At 34.0% G+C, this 21,678-nt stretch overlaps 2 protein-coding genes across 5 annotated transcripts in view; both read right to left on the reverse strand.

Annotated features, from left to right (window-relative positions):
- Positions 1–13,714, reverse strand: part of LOC128179518 (uncharacterized) — a 67,192-nt gene extending 53,478 nt beyond the window's left edge. Inside the window, exons 1-2 of one of the 4 annotated variants that reach the window (XM_052846958.1) lie at positions 13,463–13,714; positions 8,916–9,073 (exon numbers count right to left, since the gene is read on the reverse strand). In XM_052846958.1, coding sequence (XP_052702918.1) covers positions 8,916–8,996 — 81 coding nt within the window. In that variant the 5' untranslated portion in view covers positions 8,997–9,073; positions 13,463–13,714. Of the gene's footprint in view, positions 1–7,353; positions 7,667–8,915; positions 9,074–11,192; positions 11,304–13,462 lie in introns of those variants that run through there. The other 3 variants (XM_052846959.1, XM_052846957.1, XM_052846956.1) reach the window with 3 other exon arrangements.
- Positions 13,715–16,219: 2,505 nt separating this feature from the next.
- The window catches only part of LOC128179569 (protein bunched, class 2/F/G isoform-like), a 37,841-nt gene continuing 32,382 nt past the window's right edge, over positions 16,220–21,678 (reverse strand). The window contains exons 2-3 of the mRNA XM_052847010.1: positions 18,786–18,831; positions 16,220–17,840 (exon numbers count right to left, since the gene is read on the reverse strand). Of these exons, the coding sequence (XP_052702970.1) occupies positions 17,646–17,840; positions 18,786–18,831 (241 nt within the window). The 3' untranslated portion in view covers positions 16,220–17,645. The remainder of the gene's footprint in view (positions 17,841–18,785; positions 18,832–21,678) is intronic.

Here is a 21,678-nt window from a genome sequence, read left to right on the forward strand (position 1 = left end):
CCAAGTTATTCCTTAATTATGTATGATTTTAAATGTTTACTTTTTCCTCCATTCCCGTGTAAATTGTTATGTAGTATGGTTATATTTTCTCTGTTTTAAATAACAATCAAATATATATTCAAACTTTTTAATATCAAACACGCATACCGAAATGGATATCTCGTGACATGCTTGGTACAAACGAGTAACATTATGAAAGGTTAAGAAGGATTTGTGGCCATCTTAAACAGTTGAGTATCAAAATGCAAACATTTCTTGAACTGGTTTGATTCTGCCCAAAGCTGACCAAAACTGGTATCAAATGATAAACAAGAGACCAAGGGGTCACAATTACCTGAGCAACAGCAGCCATAATTCTGATCAAATCAGCATTACAATATATAATTCAAAATTACTTGACAATTTAGTAGAAGTGATCATGCTCAAAAAGTTTTAAAATCTTCCTATTTTACCACATATTGTTATGTTAAAACCAGACTCCTTATGGGTTTTTCTCAGTATTTAACGATCATTCTCTATTCCTACATGTATTTAATCTCCACCCTTTAGTGGCCCCATCTTTCTTCGGGGAACCGTGATTTGATCAAACTTGTGCTCTCACACAAGTTTCGGCTTTTTGGGCTGAATGCTTTTTCAGATACGTTTAAAGGTTTTTCTCTAATATCATTCTTATCTAAAAATTCGAACACTCCCCCCCCCCCCACCCCCCCCCCCCCCCCCCCACACACACACACACACAAGTTACAGCTTTCTTGGCCGACTGATTTTAAGAATAAGCTTTTAAAATATTTTTCCTCTTTTAATCTTATGTTAAAATTCACCCCTTCCCATTGTGGCCCTACCCTACCCACCCTACACCCGGGGATCATGATTTGAAGCAACTTGATTATACACTACATGAGGTTGCTTCTACATAGGTCCCAGCTTTTTTGACAAAATGGTTTTTGAGAAGATTTTCTCTTGGAAATATAAATCTGAGTAAAAATTCATCCCCCAACATTGTGGCCCCATTCTTTTTTCGGGGTTTATAATTTGAACAACATAATTTGAACAAACTTTAATCTACCCTACCTGAGAATGTTTTTTTCGGTGTTTTTGTCGCCAAATGGATTTTTATTTTTAAACAGTTTCTCTATATAAGCCTTTGTAAAATTTAAACCCATTATTGTGGTCCCATCTCTACACTATCTGGGGACGCTTCCCAAAAGTTTCTGCTTTTCGGGTCAAATTAACACTTTTTTATAAGAAGATTTTTAAACATTTTTATATATATTCCTGTGGAAAAATTCACCTTCCCGATGTGGCCCGATCCTTCCCTCGGGGATTATGATTTAAACAAACATTACATGAGGATGTTTTCAAACAAGTTTCAGCTTTTCTTGTCAAATGGTTGTTTATTATTATTATTTTTTATTATTTTTTTTTCACACATTCTGCAGACATACAATGCATGATAATGATGCTTTAAATATAATAATTCAGAAGTGCAAAATTTTATTTGAGAGAGAGAGAGGGGGGGGGGGAATTCAAGTAAAAATAAGATTCCAGATGTTCCAATGAGTATCAAAAATCTCATTTTCACCATTTTTATAAGAAATAAATTTCTGTGTTTCATAAAAGAGCTTTAAAGACGACATTGCATAAGAAACACTCAACTGTTTCTCGGTACACCTTGTTGTGTAAATATAATATTTTAACCAAAGAAAAATGATATTAAGGATATCTTTGCTTTTACCAAGGATGTCCAGAATGAAAGTTTTCTTGGTAAATGTAACCTGAAAATTGATTTTTTCTTCTAAATAATGTTTAAAATTTTCTAAAAAAAGATTGAAGATTCACAATCCCACAATATATGTTCTATAGTTTCATCTTCTCTGTGACAAAAGGTACACATTTCAGAGTTTGATTTTTAATTTTAAATAAAAAAGAGTTTGTTGCTAAAATGTTCTTAATTATTCTGTATTGGAACCATTGAAGTTTACAGTTTTTTGTTATTATGAAAGGTAGTTTATAGATTATTTTCCATTCCATGTCCTTTATATCTAATAATTCATTCCACCTTCTTTTACCTGATGTCACAGAGGTATCATTGTTTAAAATATCAGAAAAAAACTTTGACTTTTTACATTTCATAACTTTATGTATGTTTTCTCTAATGAGCGGGTTTTCCTAATTTTCTGATGTATGTCTTTACATCATGGATTATACTTGCATATTCTAAAAAGTTGACCTTTACATTCGTATACATATCACAAAACTTATCAAAACTAAGAAAAGTACTATCTTCCTCATTGATATCATTGATGTATCTAATATTATTATCAAATAGTTGTTTATTAAAAAAAAATTCCCTCCAATATAGATCAAATGGTTATAAAATAAAGGTGAGTCTGCAGTTGCGCCAGACTCCAATATATTATGCAGGTCAACCCATGCCTTAAACACATCTATCCAGAACTTGTTTTTTAATGATTTCAAAAGTAATCAAATGGTTTTTATGCAGAAGATTTTTTAACATTTTTTTTTTTTTATAAATTCCTGTGTAAAAATTAATCCCCCCGATGTAGCCCCATCCTACCCCTGGGGACCATTTTATGAACAAACTTGAATTTACTCTACCTTAGGATATTTCCAAACAAGTTTCAGCTTTTGGCGATATGGTTTATGAGAAGAAATTTTTAAAACATTTTCTCTATATAATTCTTTGTAAAATTTCAATTATTCATTGTGGTCTAATCCTACTCCCGGGGATACTGATTTAAACAAACTTAAATCTACACAACATAACGATGTTCCCTAACACATTTTAGCTTTTCTGGTCAAAAAGTTTAAGAGAAGAATATTTAAAACATTTTTTTTATATAATCCTTTGTAAAAATTCATCCTTCAATTGTTGCTACATCCTACCTCCCAGGGCCATGATTTCAACAAACTTGTTTTTACACAACCTGAGGACACTTCCCAAAAATTTCATCTTCATTTCATAGAGGGCGTTGTTATTTATTTGAAGAAAAAAAAATTGAATCCCCTTAACCCAATGATTCTTTGTGCCGAGTGGATTGAAATTGGCTCAGTGATTCTGGAGATGATGAAAATGTGAAAAGGTTACGTCAACGACGCCAACGCCAACGACAGTCAAAGAACAAATTTTGATCAGGCGAGCTCAAAAGAAATATGATGTTTTACAATTACGCATACAAGAACAAAGCAATGCGTTTTTAATCACATAGAACAGCGTAGAAATGAGAAGGTGCATACTTATTTTGAAGATTTGAAATTCTGAAAAAGTATGATAGAGCTTACTTTGTGTCCTCTCTACAACGATTTGTTGAGATAAAGGATAAAGAATATTGCACAAAACTTAGTCACAAAATTTTGTGCCCTATTTTATTTGTCGGCACCAGATCTATTTTAATTTTAGAACAAAAATAATCCAGTCTATACTTAGAACTCCTTTGTCTATGGAGGCACATCGGCGTTATATTTTTATTTTTAAAAATGTCAATTCAAAACAACCTTTTTGTTGTGTGTTGAATGTTTAATGTGACAGACATCTCTTTACTAGACCCAAGTTTATTTTTTCAGTTCTAATTTAAATTGCATTTTTGCTGGAAATATGATAGAAGTCCAAAAAATTAATTGTATAGAATAAAAAATAAACATATATTTTTCAATGAAAATATAACTTCAATGTACCTCAAAAGACGGGAAAATATATATCATCCCAACTGAGACCAATTTAATAAAAGAATAGGGCACTCTATATTTAGACAAATTTACAACTTAAATAAGCAAGCTTCGACCTTTTTTTCACAATTTGTTGTAGAGTTGACAACAATGACCACCTTTCGATTTTTTGTTTTTGCTTCAGATTTTTAAATCCTGAATTTTAATCTGAAGCTGTGCAGTATTAAGTGATTAAAAAGGCATTGCTTTTCTTGTTGTGTTATTGGCAAGCATAACGAATTGTAAAATCACGTGAATAAGAGACAAGTTAACAAAAATATGACAAGTTGACACAATTATCTGACAAGATAACATTAAGATCTGACAAGTTAATTAACGACTCATATTTTTTCAGTATTATTTCATCTGACTTGTCGGCATATATGATTTCAACAAAAATACAAAATCATCTGATAAATCGATTTTTTGATTGTTGATGTTGATTAGTCAAATCTTTATATCAGAAAAATATGATACTGGTAAGATGGCAGAAATTATGCATGTACACTTTTTTATTTAAATTTGTTTGACACGTTGATAAGTAACAAGTCGACATAACTTATATAGTATATCGACGACATAAAGATTGGAAAAGTGCATGATGGCAGAAATATGCCACCATAAACCCATCACATATAATGATATATATTCTTTATGATTGTTTTATCTTGTGAGTTTAAAATTAACTAAAATTACAAAATCTATTTTTGTCAATTTGGCCATAATTCACATCATCCGAAGTTCACAAAATGTTATATTTCGTCAATTAAAATGAAAAATATTTACTCGATTATTCGAACAATAGCAAGGTAATGTCCCACGAGACAACAACTATTTCCCTGGGCTTTGTCTCGAGAGTAATTGTAAATTAGATTCCAAATACACCCCTGCGAATGTGTTCGGAATGTTTTCTTTATCGTTGCTAAGTATGTAATAAATCCAGATGTGCTCGAATGAAAGTTCATGATACTTCACCAAGATTTGTTCAGTTCCTGTAAAATTTCGAGCGGAAGTGTAAGTGTTTGGATAATATTCTCAAAATACGTAAGTACTGGTCAATTTTCATTTTATCTCCTACTTTGATTTATGTAAAAACATCAAAATCTTTTAAGATGTATGTCTTATTTCACCATCTATAGCGGTTATTTAAATTTAGCGATGATATTCAGAACAGAGTTACCGTTCGTGTTCAATAGGAGTCAAGTGAGCAACCTCATGTGTAAATTTATTAATTTACGTCATATGCACAACAAGTGATGACGTATCGCTTTTGTTCATTGGTTAAGGACGTTGGATCCTGCGATCAAAAGTCTCTAAGTTTTTTTCTAAAGTATTTTTTTAACATCTACACATATATCTAAACCAAAATTCAAAACAAAATGTTGGGGTCTATATGCTCCTTTCGGTGCTACGGTGTATTTAATATGACCTTTCTGCACTGAAAGTGCAAATTGCACATAAATTGCTTTTCCCTCTGTAATTTTTTATAGAAATGAACCATGGTATCAAGTACAAATTTACATGATTTAGAATTAATAAAATTAAAATTATCATAATGAAAAAGTTTGCAATTATTTCACCTTATGGGTATTTTGACCTTTTTGCACTGAAAAAATACTATTTTTATTCATAAACGATTCAACATGCAATTAAATGATTAAAAAGTCTCAAACTTTTTCTCAAATTCTGACAGACTTGTCAAAAGAAACTTAAATATTCAGCAAATAAAAACAAAAGTATGGGTCTATAATGTAAATTTTGAGATATGGCATGAAATGAGCTAATTTTAGGGGAAAATTGGAGTTGATTTTTTCTTTACTTTTATGAAATATCACTTATACATGCCAATATATGTCGATAGAAATATTGAAATATTGTTGAAATATGTTTTTTGAAACGACACGAAGATATCCCAATGCAAAAACTATCTTTAAGAAAGCCAAAATGACGGTACTCTAAAACAACTGAGTTATGAAAAATGTTCATTTTCTTCTTAAAAACCTTCCGCCACAAAATATAGTCCCTTACTACACTCTCTAAATATGGAATTTTTCCTTCAGTATGTTATTCAATATAGTTTATTTGGCATTGTAAAAAAAGGAATTCACAAGTAGAATTCATATAAGACACACAATTTCCAGACTAGAGGTGACACAAAATGGCTACCAAAAATCAAAGGATCGAACCTCTTTAAGCTGTATTAGAGGTGTGTGCGAGGGGAATGAATGACAGTGGGGAGCTAGGCAACAATTGTAATGATGTTTTATTTGTTCAAATAAACTTGTATATATATAGTATGTGGTTGTTCACTGTGACGTATGTTTCCATAAACCACGTGTAGAGTGGTTGAAAATATAAACATTGGGTTGCAAAATAAAATCATAGCCATGTTTGATGCTTGTGGTGTGCAATACTATGTTTTAAAAAAAATAATGGGTGAATGTTTTGCATAAAAACTTAGTATATTGAGCCATTTTCAAGGAACATTCTGCATAAAATACTATAGTCTCTTTCACTATTGATATTATTACTAGGTCAGGCGCGGATCGAAAATTAATTCCTAGGGGGGATCTCTACTACGCATGTTAATTGTTGCAACAGCAGAAAAAAAAAACTATTTTTTGTATTGTCACATTTATTTCTAGAACACATTTTATCCACCAATTAATGAAAATAAAGTGTAAAATCAATATACTTCTAGAATTTATATTTGACAACAAGTACCTAGATTCTATAAAATAAACACGAGGCACGATTTTTACTGCGAAACTGAAAGGGTCAAATAAAACCACGTGTTCTAAAATTTGAATGACAATAACATTCGCAGGGGTGAAAAAGTCGGAAACCATTCAACTGTACAATGTATGTGCTGCTGCGTGTTTTAATTTTATCACCTGCAACGACGCAGGATTATGGACTACAATGTTAGCTTTTTAAGAAACTAATAAAGTCAGCCAGCGGCATTTAAATTTTAGGGTAAACGTGACTACACAATCTATTCAAATTCTAGATAAATAGTTCTCAGAACAACAACTACATGCGGGTGCACATCTAGTTTGCAGCCTTATTTTTATGGCTATACATGTTGGTGAGGTAAGCGTGTAGCGGTGTACATGCAATGTATGAATGCACACCTTCTTATTACTTAAAGTTGTAATTTTGTAGACACAGCTCTCTAGCTTATTTTCATGGTCTGGTGGCAAACTACTTCCAATATATTTACTTTTCAATCTCACTAAGAGAGTTGGGAGATATACGCGGACTCCGGACAGTGGCTGCAGACAACTCCCAGCTTCGTGGATAAAATGAAAATCACGTACAGTTTCAAGGACACGTAAATTCGTGGCCAATGACCCTATCAATACAAACTGTTAATTGATATTGCACTTCAATAAACACTTCATTTCGTGGATCAACTTAATAACGAAATCCACGAAAATTGGTGTTCAACGAATATTGATGAAAACACAGTAACTTAATATAGTCAGCCCGCGGGCTGACTAATAAACAGGGGACATGTGCACGCTATTACATAAAAGTATCAAGCCAAACATACTAATGCACCTTTATCATTAGTCTTTGTTGAGTTTTCTGAACACTTTACGTAAAGAAAATCTTTATACTTACACACTCATATAGAGGGAGAAAAAAGGACAGGAATGTTCCTAGTAAAACAGACAACAATCTTATGTGTCCATAAAGCGCCATGGTGTGCGTTTTACCACATACGCATTTACTCCAAAAACATAACCTTAGTGCGACTTTTCTCGAACCAGTAAGGGCATCTAAATCAACAAACGGCACTGAATTACTGAATTACTTAAGAAAAACCACTTTCGGTTTCGAACCTCTTTACCCCGGCCCTTTATTTGCGCATTTCAAACAAAAATTAGTAAATTTCCTATGTAGATGATATATTTCAAACTTTTATTCAATCTGTACAGTAACATAAATCGATTTTTTTTATTTGCTGCAACAATGAAACTGTTATTAGAAAGGAGCTAGTGGGGAACTACTTCTTGTTCTCAAATGGGCAGGGTAGAATAAAATATGTGACCCAGTTTGCACGGTGTAGTGTCATTTAGTATGCAAGGTGTAATGTCATTTAGTATGTGTATGTTCACGGTTTAGCTTAAGCACAAATTTTCTTATTTAAATATTTTTGATAATAACAATGATATATCTTTTCGTCTATTGCTTAACCAAAATTCAAATGTTGGGATAAAAGCAAGATAATAAAGTTGGGATAGAAACAGGTGTATAAAACTTCCAGTTAAAGTTAAATTAATTATGACCTAAACACTACTGTTATCATTGAAAAGTAAAACAATTTAATTTGTCGTTAAAGCATAAAGCATAATTACAATTGTTGCCTAGCTCCCCACTGTCATTCATTCATACATTTTAAGGCTCTTTAACCGGTCTACACAGAGCGTGTTTTAATTTTATCACCTGCAACGACGCAGGATTATGGACTACAATGTTAGCTTTTTAAGAAACTAATAAAGTCAGCCAGCGGCATTTAAATTTTAGGGTAAACGTGACTACACAATCTATTCAAATACTAGATAAATAGTTTTCAGAACAACAACTACATGCGGGTGCACATCTAGTTTGCAGCCTTATTTTTATGGCTGTACATGTAGGTGAGGAGTTAAGCGTGTAGCGGTGTACATGCAATGTATGAATGCACACCTTCTTATTACTTAAAGTTGTAATTTTGTAGACACAGCTCTCTAGCTTATTTTCATGGTCTGGTGGCAAACTACTTCCAATATATTTACTTTCCAATCTCACTAAGAGAGTTGGGAAGATATACGCGGACTCCGGACAGTGGCTGCAGACGACTCCCAGCTTCGTGGATAAAATGAAAATCACGTACAGTTTCAAGGATACGTAAATTCGTGGCCAATGACCCTATCAATACAAACTGTTAATAGATATTGCACTTCAATGAACACTTCATTTCGTGGATCAACTTAATAACGAAATCCACGAAAATTGGTGTTCAACGAATATTGATGAAAACACAGTAACTTAATATAGTCAGCCCGCGGGCTGACTAATAAACAGGGGACATGTGCACGCTATTACATAAAAGTATCAAGCCAAACATACTAATGCACCTTTATCATTAGTCTTTGTTGAGTTTTCTGAACACTTTACGTAAAGAAAATCTTTATACTTACACACTCATAAAGAAGGAGACAGAAGGACAGGAATGTTCCTAGTAAAACAGACAACAATCGTATGTGTCCATAAAGCGCCATGGTGTGCGTTTTACCACATACGCATTTACTCCAAAAACATAACCTTAGTGCGACTTTTCTGAAACCAGTAAGGCCATCTAAATCAACAAACGGCACTGAATTACTGAATTACTTAGGAAAAACCACTTTCGGTTTCGAACCTCTTTACCCCGGCCGTTTATTTGCGCATTTCAAACAAAAATTAGTAAATTTCCTGTGTAGATGATATATTTCAAACTTTTATTCAATCTGTACAGTAACATAAATCGATTTTCTTTTATTTGCTGCAACAATGAAACTGTAATTAGAAAGGAGCTAGTGGGGAACTACTTCTTGTTCTCAAATGGGCAGGGTAGAATAAAATATGTGACCCAGTTTGCACGGTGTAATGTCATTTAGTATGCAAGGTGTAATGTCATTTAAATAGTATGTGCATGTTCACGATTTAGCTTAAGCACAAATTTTCTTATTTAAATATTTTTGATAATAACAATGATATATCTTTTCTTCTATTGCTTAACCAAAATTCAAATGTTGGGATAAAAGCAAGATAATAAAGTTGGGATAGAAACAGGTGTATAAAACTTCCAGTTAAAGTTAAATTAATTATGACCTAAACACTACTGTTATCATTGAAAAGTAAAACAATTTAATTTGTCGTTAGAGGGAAGTTGTGTTTATACGATTGAAATCTTATGAATTTTGCGATAACATATACTCCAGTTGATAGCAACGCCATTTGCATATAAGCGTGTAACCTGAAGCTAGCTGGTATTCATACGCTCTGTGTAGACCGGTTAAAGAGCCTTAAAATGTATGAATGAATGACAGTGGGGAGCTAGGCAACAATTGTAATTATGTTTTATTTGTTCTAATAAACTTGTATATATATAATATGTGGTTGTTCACTGTGACGTATGTTTCCATAAACCACGTGTAGAGTGGTTGAAAATATAAACATTGGGTTGCAAAATAAAATCATAGCCATGTTTGATGCTTGTGGTGTGCAATACTATGTTTTTAAAAAAATAATGGGTGATTGTTTTGCATAAAAACTTAGTATATTGAGCCATTTTCAAGGAACATTCTGCATAAAATACTATAGTCTCTTTCACTATTGATGTTATTACTAGGTCAGGCGCGGATCGAAAATTAATTCCTAGGTGGGATCTCTACTACGCATGTTAATTGTTGCAACAGCAGAAAAAAATCTATTTTTTGTATTGTCACATTTATTTCTAGAACACATTTTATCCACCAATTAATGAAAATAAAGTGTAAAATCAATATACTTCTAGAATTTATATTTGACAACAAGTACCTAGATTCTATAAAATAAACACGAGGCACGATTTTTACTGCAAAACTGAAAGGGTCAAATAAAACCACGTGTTCTAAAATTTGAATGACAATAACATTCGCAGGGGTGAAAAAGTCGGAAACCATTCAACTGTACAATGTATGTGCTGCTGCGTGTTTTAATTTTATCACCTGCAACGACGCAGGATTATGGACTACAATGTTAGCTTTTTAAGAAACTAATAAAGTCAGCCAGCGGCATTTAAATTTTAGGGTAAACGTGACTACACAATCTAGATAAATAGTTTTCAGAACAACAACTACATGCGGGTGCACATCTAGTTTGCAGCCTTATTTTTATGGCTATACATGTAGGTGATGAGTTAAACGTGTAGCGGTGTACATGCAATGTATGAATGCACACCTTCTTATCACTTAAAGTTGTAATTTTGTAGACACAGCTCTCTAGCTTATTTTCATGGTCTGGTGGCAAACTACTTCCAATATATTTACTTTTCAATCTCACTAAGAGAGTTGGGAAGATATACGCGGACTCCGGACAGTGGCTGCAGACGACTCCCAGCTTCGTGGATAAAATGAAAATCACGTACAGTTTCAAGGATACGTAAATTCGTGGCCAATGACCCTATCAATACAAACTGTGAATAGATATTGCACTTCAATGAACACTTCATTTCGTGGATCAACTTAATAACGAAATCCACGAAAATTGGTGTTCAACGAATATTGATGAAAACACAGTAACTTAATATAGTCAGCCCGCGGGCTGACTAATAAACAGGGGACATGTGCACGCTATTACATAAAAGTATCAAGCCAAACATACTAATGCACCTTTATCATTAGTCTTTGTTGAGTTTTCTGAACACTTTACGTAAAGAAAATGTTTATACTTACACACTCATATAGAGGGAGACAGAAGGACAGGAATGTTCCTAGTAAAACAGACAACAATCGTATGTGTCCATAAAGCGCCATGGTGTGCGTTTTACCACATACGCATTTACTCCAAAAACATACAAATGTAACCTTAGTGCGACTTTTCTGGAACCAGTAACTAAGGCCAACTAAATCAACAAACGGCACTGAATTACTGAATTACTTAGGAAAAACCACTTTCGGTTCCGAACCTCTTTACCCCGGCCCTTTATTTGCGCATTTCAAACAAAAATTAGTAAATTTCCTATGTAGATGATGTATTTCAAACTTTTATTCAATCTGTACAGTAACATGAATCGATTTTTTTTTATTTGCTGCAACAATGAAACTGTAATTAGAAAGGAGCTAGTGGGGAACTACTTCTTGTTCTCAAATGGGCAGGGTAGAATAAAATATGTGACCCAGTTTGCACGGTGTAATGTCATTTAGTATGCAAGGTGTAATGTCATTTAGTATGTGTATGTTCACGATTTAGCTTAAGCACAAATTTTCTTATTTAAATATTTTTTTGATAATAACAATGATTTATCTTTTCACCTATTATGTTTAATTTTGATATTCTTAATAGATTGAATGAAAAATTGTAATTATATTTCAAATTATGTTTGTCTAAAGGTGACCTGACCTTTAGATTATTAAACTGGTAGGGGGAGTCTCTGGACACTTATACTGATTTCCCCTACACATATCTACCAGAAAAATATTTTGCTGTTACATGTATTCGCTATATTTATGTACAAATCTAAATATTATGCGTATAGTTGAAAATTTAATTGTAAATGAATGCCATTGTGAAAAATATAACTATAAAGGTGACCAGACCTTTAAATTATAAAACTGGTAGGGGGATTCTTTGGACACTAATACTGTTATTCCCCCTACGCATCTAACAGAGAAATATACTGGTACATAAACCTGCTAAATACTTATGTACAAATCTAAATATATGTTTGATATCTATATATTTTTAATGTAACAACATGGTTATTTTTTTTCCCTTCAAATCTTTGCTGTATTAATGACATACTTAGCATGAAACATTTCATGTGCGGAAATTTACTTGTAAATGAATATTTTCCTCCTTTTTTTCTTGTAAAATTGTAATACAAAAAAAAATTCCAAAATGTATGTTGTACTAAGCCTCTGCGCAGGCCCACTACCTTCTGTTTTGTTGCATATATATGATTGAATAAATGTGTGGAAACAAAAAAAAAAACAAACAAAAAAAATCTTTTCACCTATTGCTTAACCAAAATTCAAATGTTGGGATAAAAGCAAGATGATAAAGTTGGGATAGAAACAGGTGTATAAAACTTCTAGCTTATAAACGCTTCTGTGTAGTCACTCAAGTTAAATTGATTATGACCTAAACACTATTAAAACCTAATCAAAGGGATTTTGTTGTTTTATTACAAATTAAATATTTGCGTCTATTTTGAACTGCCGGTCAATAGACTGCGATCTATTAGACCGCCGGTCAATAGACTGCGATCTATTGGACCACCGGTCAATAGACTGCGATCTATTGGACCGCCGGTCAATAGACTGCGATCTATTGGACCGGCAACGTATTTCAGAACGCGGTTATGTTAATGTTACATTCTTTCGATAGTTCTCAGGGAATGAATATTCCTTTACATAGACGCTGTTTTTAGTACTTGGTGAAACCAAATTCAATATTATCAAAATAGAGTATCAAATAATCAACAGTTTTAAAGCCTCATATAAGGTAAAAGACTATTTAAAATCTAATGGGTTGAAGAATCCCCCTTCTTTGTGTAAACTAATATTAAATTGATATGTTGTAATGCATGCAACAGGTTTTGTGCATGTAAAAGATGAAAAAAAATCTTAGTACATGTATATTACATAATGGCACGAAAACCATCTGCAATATGCAAATTGTAAACCCCGAAAACTAAAAAAGGAATTAGGTAATAAAACAATTATTTAATGCTTGAACAGTCAATAGACCAGAATTTGTTCCCTTGGTACAGGGAACAGCTCAGTATGATCTATTGCCCTATTTTTTTTTTTTGGTTTTTTGTAGTTGTTTTTCTTTGGTAGTGTCTTATTTCAATTTTTTATCTTATGAGAAATTAAGTAATAAATTGAATGAATAATGTTAAGACTACGAGCACTTCAATGAAAAGTAATTTTAATTTATGCAAAATCGAATCACAAGATGTGTTGATTTTTTTTTTTAATAAATTAGAAAATAGATATACCTCAATACATCATGATGATAACTGATACGCCAAGGTCCCGTTCATTCAATGGTTGTCTCGGTGCTGTACACTACAGCTTTCAGAGGTGCGATGAAGGGGGGAGGAGGTTTACCAGATCAAGTCCCAACCCTGACGCACTCATCTATCCGGCGTCTGTCTGTATAGCATCACAATGAATGTTCATTTCCTATCACTAATAGTTTTAGTGTTGCACTTTCCATTGCTCTTCTCGTTTCTCCCACGTGTGTGCTATTTTCGTCCCCCCCCCCCCCCCGCCCAGAATTTTCACTGAGTTGCCGTCCCTAAGTGCCGGTTACTCCGACAACCGCAAGGTCCTTCACATGGATTGTCCTAAGCCGTCTATAGACTTTACCAACCTCACAAAGTTTTGTACACAGTCAGTAACAAACTTGATAAGTAATATTATCAGTTCATACATTAATTAGAATTGTCTTTCATTGTATTGACAATTAAACAAGTTTTTGAAATATTGTTTTTCTTAAGTGATCGAAGTTATGAGAGTTCTGAATAATAACAAATTTAACAAAGTTAAAGAGCTGTTAGTGCAACAGAGAGATTCCGCATTCAAGAAATTTGAATTAAATATTTTTTTCTCTCAGTTCTTCACTTGCACATTGAAATTTACTCTAGATTTGTTCATTTAGTATGGCTGAACAAAATTTATTTTATTTTGTACTGAATTTAGATACATTATTGTTGCATAATATTGATAGCATTTATAGATTAAATGAATATGAATGTTTTATATTATAATTTAATAAGTATCTTAAAAACTTAGTTGATACCTGTAACCTAATCTTTTAATATGGAATAATCTAATAGTGCAAGGTGTGGTCAGAGAGAGAGAGAGAGAGAGAGAGAGAGAGAGAGAGAGAGAGAGAGTCGTTCTGTTTAATCATTAATAGGTACCTTCTTAAAATTCTGCGAGACACATTCATTTCAGTAGATTATACTATTTTTTGGGGGTTTTTTTTTCATTTAAGTGAAAAATACACATACCCTTTTGATAAACATAATAATTGAAAAAATTGTTCAGGTCTCTATATTGGCCATTGTATGCATTCATCGGTAACTTAACCACGTGATTAATAAAACTAATAGTTATAATCTTGATGTATCATATGACTATTGAGCAGAAGGTAACAATCGTTATTGTTTTCAGGTTGTCTCCCTTCAAATGCTCAAGTCACCAAAGTAATACTATCTACTACTATATGTAACTCCCCTCTATAAGTAATCTGTCCATAGAAATATCAGCAAATCTTTGATGCATTCATTTGAATTCTCCAACCATCAGTAGTATAATGTTGACCTTTTCACTCTTGGTAATTTTTTTTAAATTCTCTTTTGAAAAGCAACGACTTAACCTTCATCACTTGCATATCCTCTCCTTGACAGATTAATTTCTTTGTTAAAAACAAATTGGTATTGCAAATAAGATACCAGTACATGTACTCTATAAACTGAATTGTTCCAATGTCAAAGCAACAGAACACAATTAGTGTTGTCTCCCTTGATATGTAACAATCTGTGTTCCGTTCACAACGTATCCTACTACATACTAGTATCTCCTATTTATACAATTTCCACCGACTAGAAATCTGACTACTTCTAAATCTTACTTTCCATGGAAATGTACATGTTTACAAGCAAATCTTTAATGCATTCAGTTTGATTCCTCCAACCGTCAGTAGTAAAATGTACATTTAAAATGTTAACTCTTTCAAGACAATTATCTGTTGAGGAGTGGACAGGCAAAACCTTTTTTCCAATGCATTTTCATTTCTTCAAGAGGGTTCAAAGGTCATGGCCATTTTTAGACTGTATTGGTCTCCTTGAGAGGAAGATTTCAATATAAAATATTGGAACATGCCCAAATTTAAGAGTTCAGGTACCTCACTACACCTACACTTTTACTTTTTAAGACACTACGTCAAAAGGTCGCAATTTAAATGTTTTGTTCATGTTCATGTTTACTGAACTAAATTTTTGAAAATGTAATTTTTCATCCAAAATTGCACATTTTTTAGCCTATTTGACTTAAATACTTCTTATCCATTATGATATCAATCACAATATCCATTATGATATCAATCACAATCAAGTAATTTTCTGCTGATTTGAGAAAATATTTCAAGGTGTAGTGAGCCACCTTAAAACACACATTTTTTTTCTTTTATACTAAATAATAGTTTATAGCTACAGACATCATATCTTTCTATAATTTTAGTTAAATCTGATGGTTAATGTGTTGACCACCCAGCCTGCTTAAGGTACTTCACTACACCAAGACTTATACTTTTTAAGACACTACGTCACAAGATGGCGATTTAAATGTTTTGTTAAACTGTTTGTATCAATCGATTCAGATGTATATCGTCATAGCTCAGTGGTTAAAGTATCAGGCTTGTGAAACGCAGGTCATGAGTTCGAATCCACCTGGGGCTTTTGTTTATGTTTACTGAATGAAATTTTTGAAAATATCATTTTTTAACTAAAATTGCACATTTTTTCGCCTAATTGACATATATACTTCTTATCCATCATGCTTTCTATCATAATCAAGTAATTTTCTGCTGATATGAGAAACTTTTTCAAGGTGTAGTAAGGCACCTTACATAAAATGTTGTTGTTGATTTTTTTAAATAAGACGTATATTGCAATCAGATATAACTGAACTGAACCTCGCCCGAATTATTCTGATACAGCATCCCCAAAGCAACACAACACAATCAGTTTATATATATACAACTTTTATTATAGATTACTTTGTTTCCAAGCTTATCACATGTTTTAAAATACATTTGAATGAATTAATGCTACTGTTAACACATAAACAATTGTCGCTGTCTGTGACAGAACAGAGTTTTTTTTCCCTCATCACAGACACATTGCAGCACTTTTTTTGTCCAAACTCTAGAGTTTCTCAACAGAGCCCTTCTCACTCACTGTTCATCATAAGCTAATTTTCAATTTAGGAACACTGATTTACAAATGATATCATCAATAAAAACAGAAGGAAACAGTAACAATGATTTATAAAATCAATCATAAAAAGCCATGACCCAATAGCTCAGCCCTCGTCACTCCACATTTCTCAATTCATTTTGTTTATTTTTGGTTGCTCCACTAATTTATAAAAACTTCTAGAAGACAATAATTACAAATGATATGGAAAGATCATTTGTATGATATCAATGGAGAGAGGAAGAGAAAAGGGTAAAACAGGTGGCAATGGCTAGTAAACAAATTGACGTATTGTGAACAAATCTTTACCAAGGTCAGTTCTATTAAAAAATAGTATTTTTTCCACAAAGAATATAGAGACTTCTTTTAAATACATGTATTTACATATTTGGCGACATATGTACGAAATCTCCAATAATTCCTAAACATTGATATAAAATCCCACTTGCACATTTCAATAAAATGAATCAGATGGATTTTTTATGGTGAAGAATTCTTCCCTATAGTGCTGGCCGAGACATTCTCTTGTTTATGCCCAATAAAACCTAATCATTTTCTAAAAGCACCAACTGAGCACAAAGAAGTCTGAGGTGGCCAGATCCAATCCGTCTGGCATGCCAGAAAAGCCCTCAATGACATTGGTGTTTTTAAAACAACATTTTTTTCAATAAAATCTAATTAGAAAGGAATTTTTGTGATCATACAATAACCAAACAAAAGCTGATCCTTTTATATATTTATGCTCTACACAGATTCTCCTGTCTGGAGATCAGAATACCAAGCATCTAATTACATCAAAACATTAGGAATGGCAAATAATGACCTGGAAATGTACATGGTTTTTTTTTCCAAACGTTTTTTTAGTGTCACTTTAAAATGTCATGACATATATTACACATTAACAATCTTTGTGTACCGGTATCATCAGATGAGTATATCTACATATTTTACGGAAATAATCCACAACACGATCCGAACCCAAAGTTCAGACCTCCATCACACCGAGCACTGAGTCCCAATGCTTGTCTCAGCTTCCACCAACAGACTCTATATCTCATCTGACTGGCAGCCTCTCTCTGGATATTGGGTTGTCAGGACTACGGGTTATGCATCCCTTGCGGTGTCCTCCGTGGTTACCGGGCCACTAGAAGCTTGTAGCAGGGTTGGGCCATCTCGGGCCCTAGGGGACAGGTTGTCATGACGATGAGGATGGGGGTGGGGGCTGGCGGGGCTGACTCAGCAGGGTCAGTGTCTCCGGACTCGCGGCCGCCTTCAGGATGTTGTTCTCGTGCTCGAGTTGCGAGTTCTTCTCGATGAGTTCCTTGATCTGTTCTTTGAGAACCTCCACCTCTTCTCTGACGGCGTACATCAAATGGCTCTTTACCAAGTCCTGGAAACAAACAAAGATTGTCATGAACCACGCATTATTGCTATATTTATACATGTAATGAAGTCTAATCCTCCTTGCATTACTTATCATACAACTGTTCACAGTGTATTTGTTTCATTTAGCATTGCTTACATCATCATCGACTCTTTATTTTTAGGAGCACGTGGGTATTACATCAGTACAGAAAGTTCCCCTGTCAATGATCTGCCTAATCATATATTATCCCCCCATTCCCTTACACACACAATGTGTTTCAACAATTGTCCTGCATATAAATAAATAAGATCTGTCCTTAAAAATATAGACAAAATAACTAAAGAAAAAATAAAATTGAAGCACCAAAGAATGCATAAATATCAATCTAGTTATAATAAAAAATTTAAACAATTCGTCATGTAATTGGCACTTTCATAGTCAACAAAAATAAAACAAAACAAAAACTATAAAAAAAAAAAACCTAGCAAAACATTATTCATAAAAAAAACTGGATGACTGGTTATTGCCATGGCAACAATTACATCAGGAAGTCACAGTGTTGCAGAATGGGCAATAAAATTCACATCTCTGCAGGGCTTCAACAACATTCTGCACACATCTGATGTTTACAATTCTCTAACACCGTGATATTTTTAAAGTTATGTTTGTGGTTTTTTTTTCATATATGTGAACCTTTCTCATTTTAATTTGAGGACCAAGACAATTCTTATTCAAATTAAAATTGTTCATTTTTTTGTTCTATTTTTACCTATCAAAGACTGATTAATAAATGAGAGATGAGTTGGTATATATAACGTGTATGTACTGAGTAAATGAGAGATGAGTTGGTATATATAACGTGTATGTACTGAGTAAATGAGAGATGAGTTGGTATATATAACGTGTATGTACTGAGTAAATGAGAGATGAGTTGGTATATATAACGTGTATGTACTGAGTAATACTCACCATTGCTTGTTCTATCTTGTTGTCAATGGCCACGGTACTTGAACCACTACAAAGACAGAAAAATAAAACTCATTAACTTACAATCTCACTGAGACTTTTAAAATGTACTGAGTAACACTTTCATCTGAGTCTAAGTATTTATAAGACCCGGTCTATACAATGCAACTTCCTTGTAGCAGAAATGTCACCAGAACATCATCAAACTGTCAACGCTTCAATCAGAGCTGACAGTCGGGAGATGTTTATGGAGGGGATTTCCCCCCAGTGTGGTACAGAAATGCCACATATGAGGCAAATATTGGGCTAGTTAGCATATTATAACAGCAATCACTCTATGCTAAATAACTAAAGGCTTTGTTGTGTTTGCTGTTATCACAAAATCTAGTAATTTTAATTTTTTTGGGTTAGTTTTTTTTGTCTTATTGGGTGTAACCCCAAATCCTTTAGTTTTCAATAACAAACCCAGACACAAACTTAAGCCCATCTTAAAAAAAATATACTTAACACAAAATATCCAAAATTTTAAAAAATACACACTCAAAGCACATGAAGAGTTGTAGGATTGTGCGCATCTCCCGTAAAATCAAGATTTTCTCTTGCTTGCTTTTTTCTTTGCACAAGGGGGCACTAAGAAGAGAATCCATGTCTGAACACAGAGCTATCCAAAGCCAGCTAACTAGACTCGCCGAGCGCTGAATGACAGGCTGAATGACGGATTCCTGGGCGACCGGTGAGGTTATATATACCATTGTCTACTTCCGCTCCAGGACTAGCGCAAACCAGATCCGTTAATTACTGTGAGAGACCTTCGCCCTAATCCCCGCTCTTTACACAGAGAGATATGACCAGCGAGTGTCCGGCTACAGTAATAGATAAGCAGTGACTGGTTTGTCCTCAGAAGTGGGGCTATAAATATAGCGGGGCTCAGCAAGGCTTGTTTACCGGTCTCTGTTCAAGGTCTCCACACAACTCCTCCCTGCTGCCTGATCAGCTGTTGGAGTTGAACGCCCTTTGAGATCCGACCTTGACATTGATCTGTACACCCCTGTGTTGATCAGTGAAAATTGTTTGCTATAACAGGATTCCCTTTAATAAACAATACAGCTCAGCAAATTCACACAAAAGAAAAGTTCAAAGAATAGTGCATTTACATAATGCTTCTCCTTGCTTTGACCCTCTTTCAAAGCCACAAGTTGTTTACTACCTTTATATCTGCTTTTATACATTACATATATATGCTCTCATTAAAGAAGGATTAACTCTTCCATCAATAAGATTCTGTAAATCCTTATGAAATCAACGTCATAACATTTAAGGAGGATATGTGGGTATTTAAAAATTGTGTCTTTTTTGCATCATTGCAATGTCAGCAAGTGAACATTCATACAGACTATGTGAACTTCAGCAGACAATGTCCATCAATCATCTACTAGTGGCCACTCACACACAACTGACCAGGCTGACACGTGTAGAGAGAAGAGAGCAGGGGGCCCCCACGTGTTTAAAGGTCATCAGAGGGCACCTGCGGACAAGGCCAGAGTGAAGTGTTTGTGTGGAGTAGTTACTTCAGCACTGTCAATAGTATTTGCCCTGGGTCAGCACCCCCCTCTGGATGATTCCGGTTCTAGTTTCACTGACCTTCGAGTTGTTTATCACTTAATCATTATAGCATTAAGCCATTATTTTTTGTGTTGCATTCTCTGGGCGTTATCACTAAATCAAGCGTTGAACCATTACTATATTTTGTTCTCTCTCAGCCACATTATATTTGTTTTACAGCCAAACAGTTACCAACCATGTGGTACACACAAAAGCTTTTATCAAATCAATGAATAAAAGAGAAACATTTTGCTCTTGTTGTTATTTTTTGTTGTGCAGAAATTGTCCAACTATTATTGTGTCTTTATTAATACACATACTTTATGTTTAAAAAGGAAACAAATTACAAATCATTTTTGCATTTTGTTGAAATTTTGGTCAATATCAGCTGTTATTCTAAATGCTATTGTTAATTCCACTATTACAATTTTATGAGCTGTTTGAGCAGGCCCTACTTGAGTACTGAGTCAGTGTGATGGTCAGACGCTAGCTCTAGGGATATTACCCATTCATTAATGGTGGGAGAATCATTTCCTGCTTTCACAAATCCAGCCTAAACTGGTCCGTCCCCAGCACAAGCTAGTCAGGGGGCAATTAACATCACTTCACAGCCCATTAATATTCGTGTTCACTGAACGACCTACATAAAGGTGACAGGCCTAGAACCCTTTATGTCTGTTTCATACCTACAAGCACCATCTATATCCTCTATATAGCCTGGTCACCTCCGGTCAGCTCTGGACTTGGGGTCTAAATATAGGTCAGTGTGTGGGTAATGGCCACTGAGATGATCTACAGGTAGGCTGCATAATCCATAATTCAGAACAGACTAGGGCAGAGGTAAGGGAATCCATCATTTCTACCTGTCAGAATTCAGAGAGCTAACAAGAGTGTGTACAATTAATGTAGGAATCCCCCTGCCTGGGCCTTCATTATAGCCTCCATTTACCCTTCTCTCTGAACACATCTATGATTCCAAGGTTTCACTAAATCAATACATTGAACATATCTAATAAAAGTTTAAAATTCTGAAGGTCAAAAAACAACTAATCCTTGGGCTGAGAGAGTGGACAAACATTGACCCTATTTAAGAGTTCTGATTGGCTGTGAGGTGGTCAGCAGAAATATGCTGACCAAGGTAGTTTGTGGCGGCCAGACTTTACAGGTGTCCGGGTCAAACTGTTTGTGCTATGTGGCCTTGAAGGCAGCTAATCTCCAATTTACACTGATCCAAGGCCGGCTACCTGGTCTACATAATAGCTACCCCAGGTCTACAAAACAAACCCTGATAACT

The sequence above is a fragment of the Crassostrea angulata genome, chromosome 4, assembly GCF_025612915.1.
Source record: "Crassostrea angulata isolate pt1a10 chromosome 4, ASM2561291v2, whole genome shotgun sequence".
In the NCBI taxonomy this organism is placed as follows: Eukaryota; Metazoa; Mollusca; class Bivalvia; order Ostreida; family Ostreidae; genus Magallana; species Magallana angulata.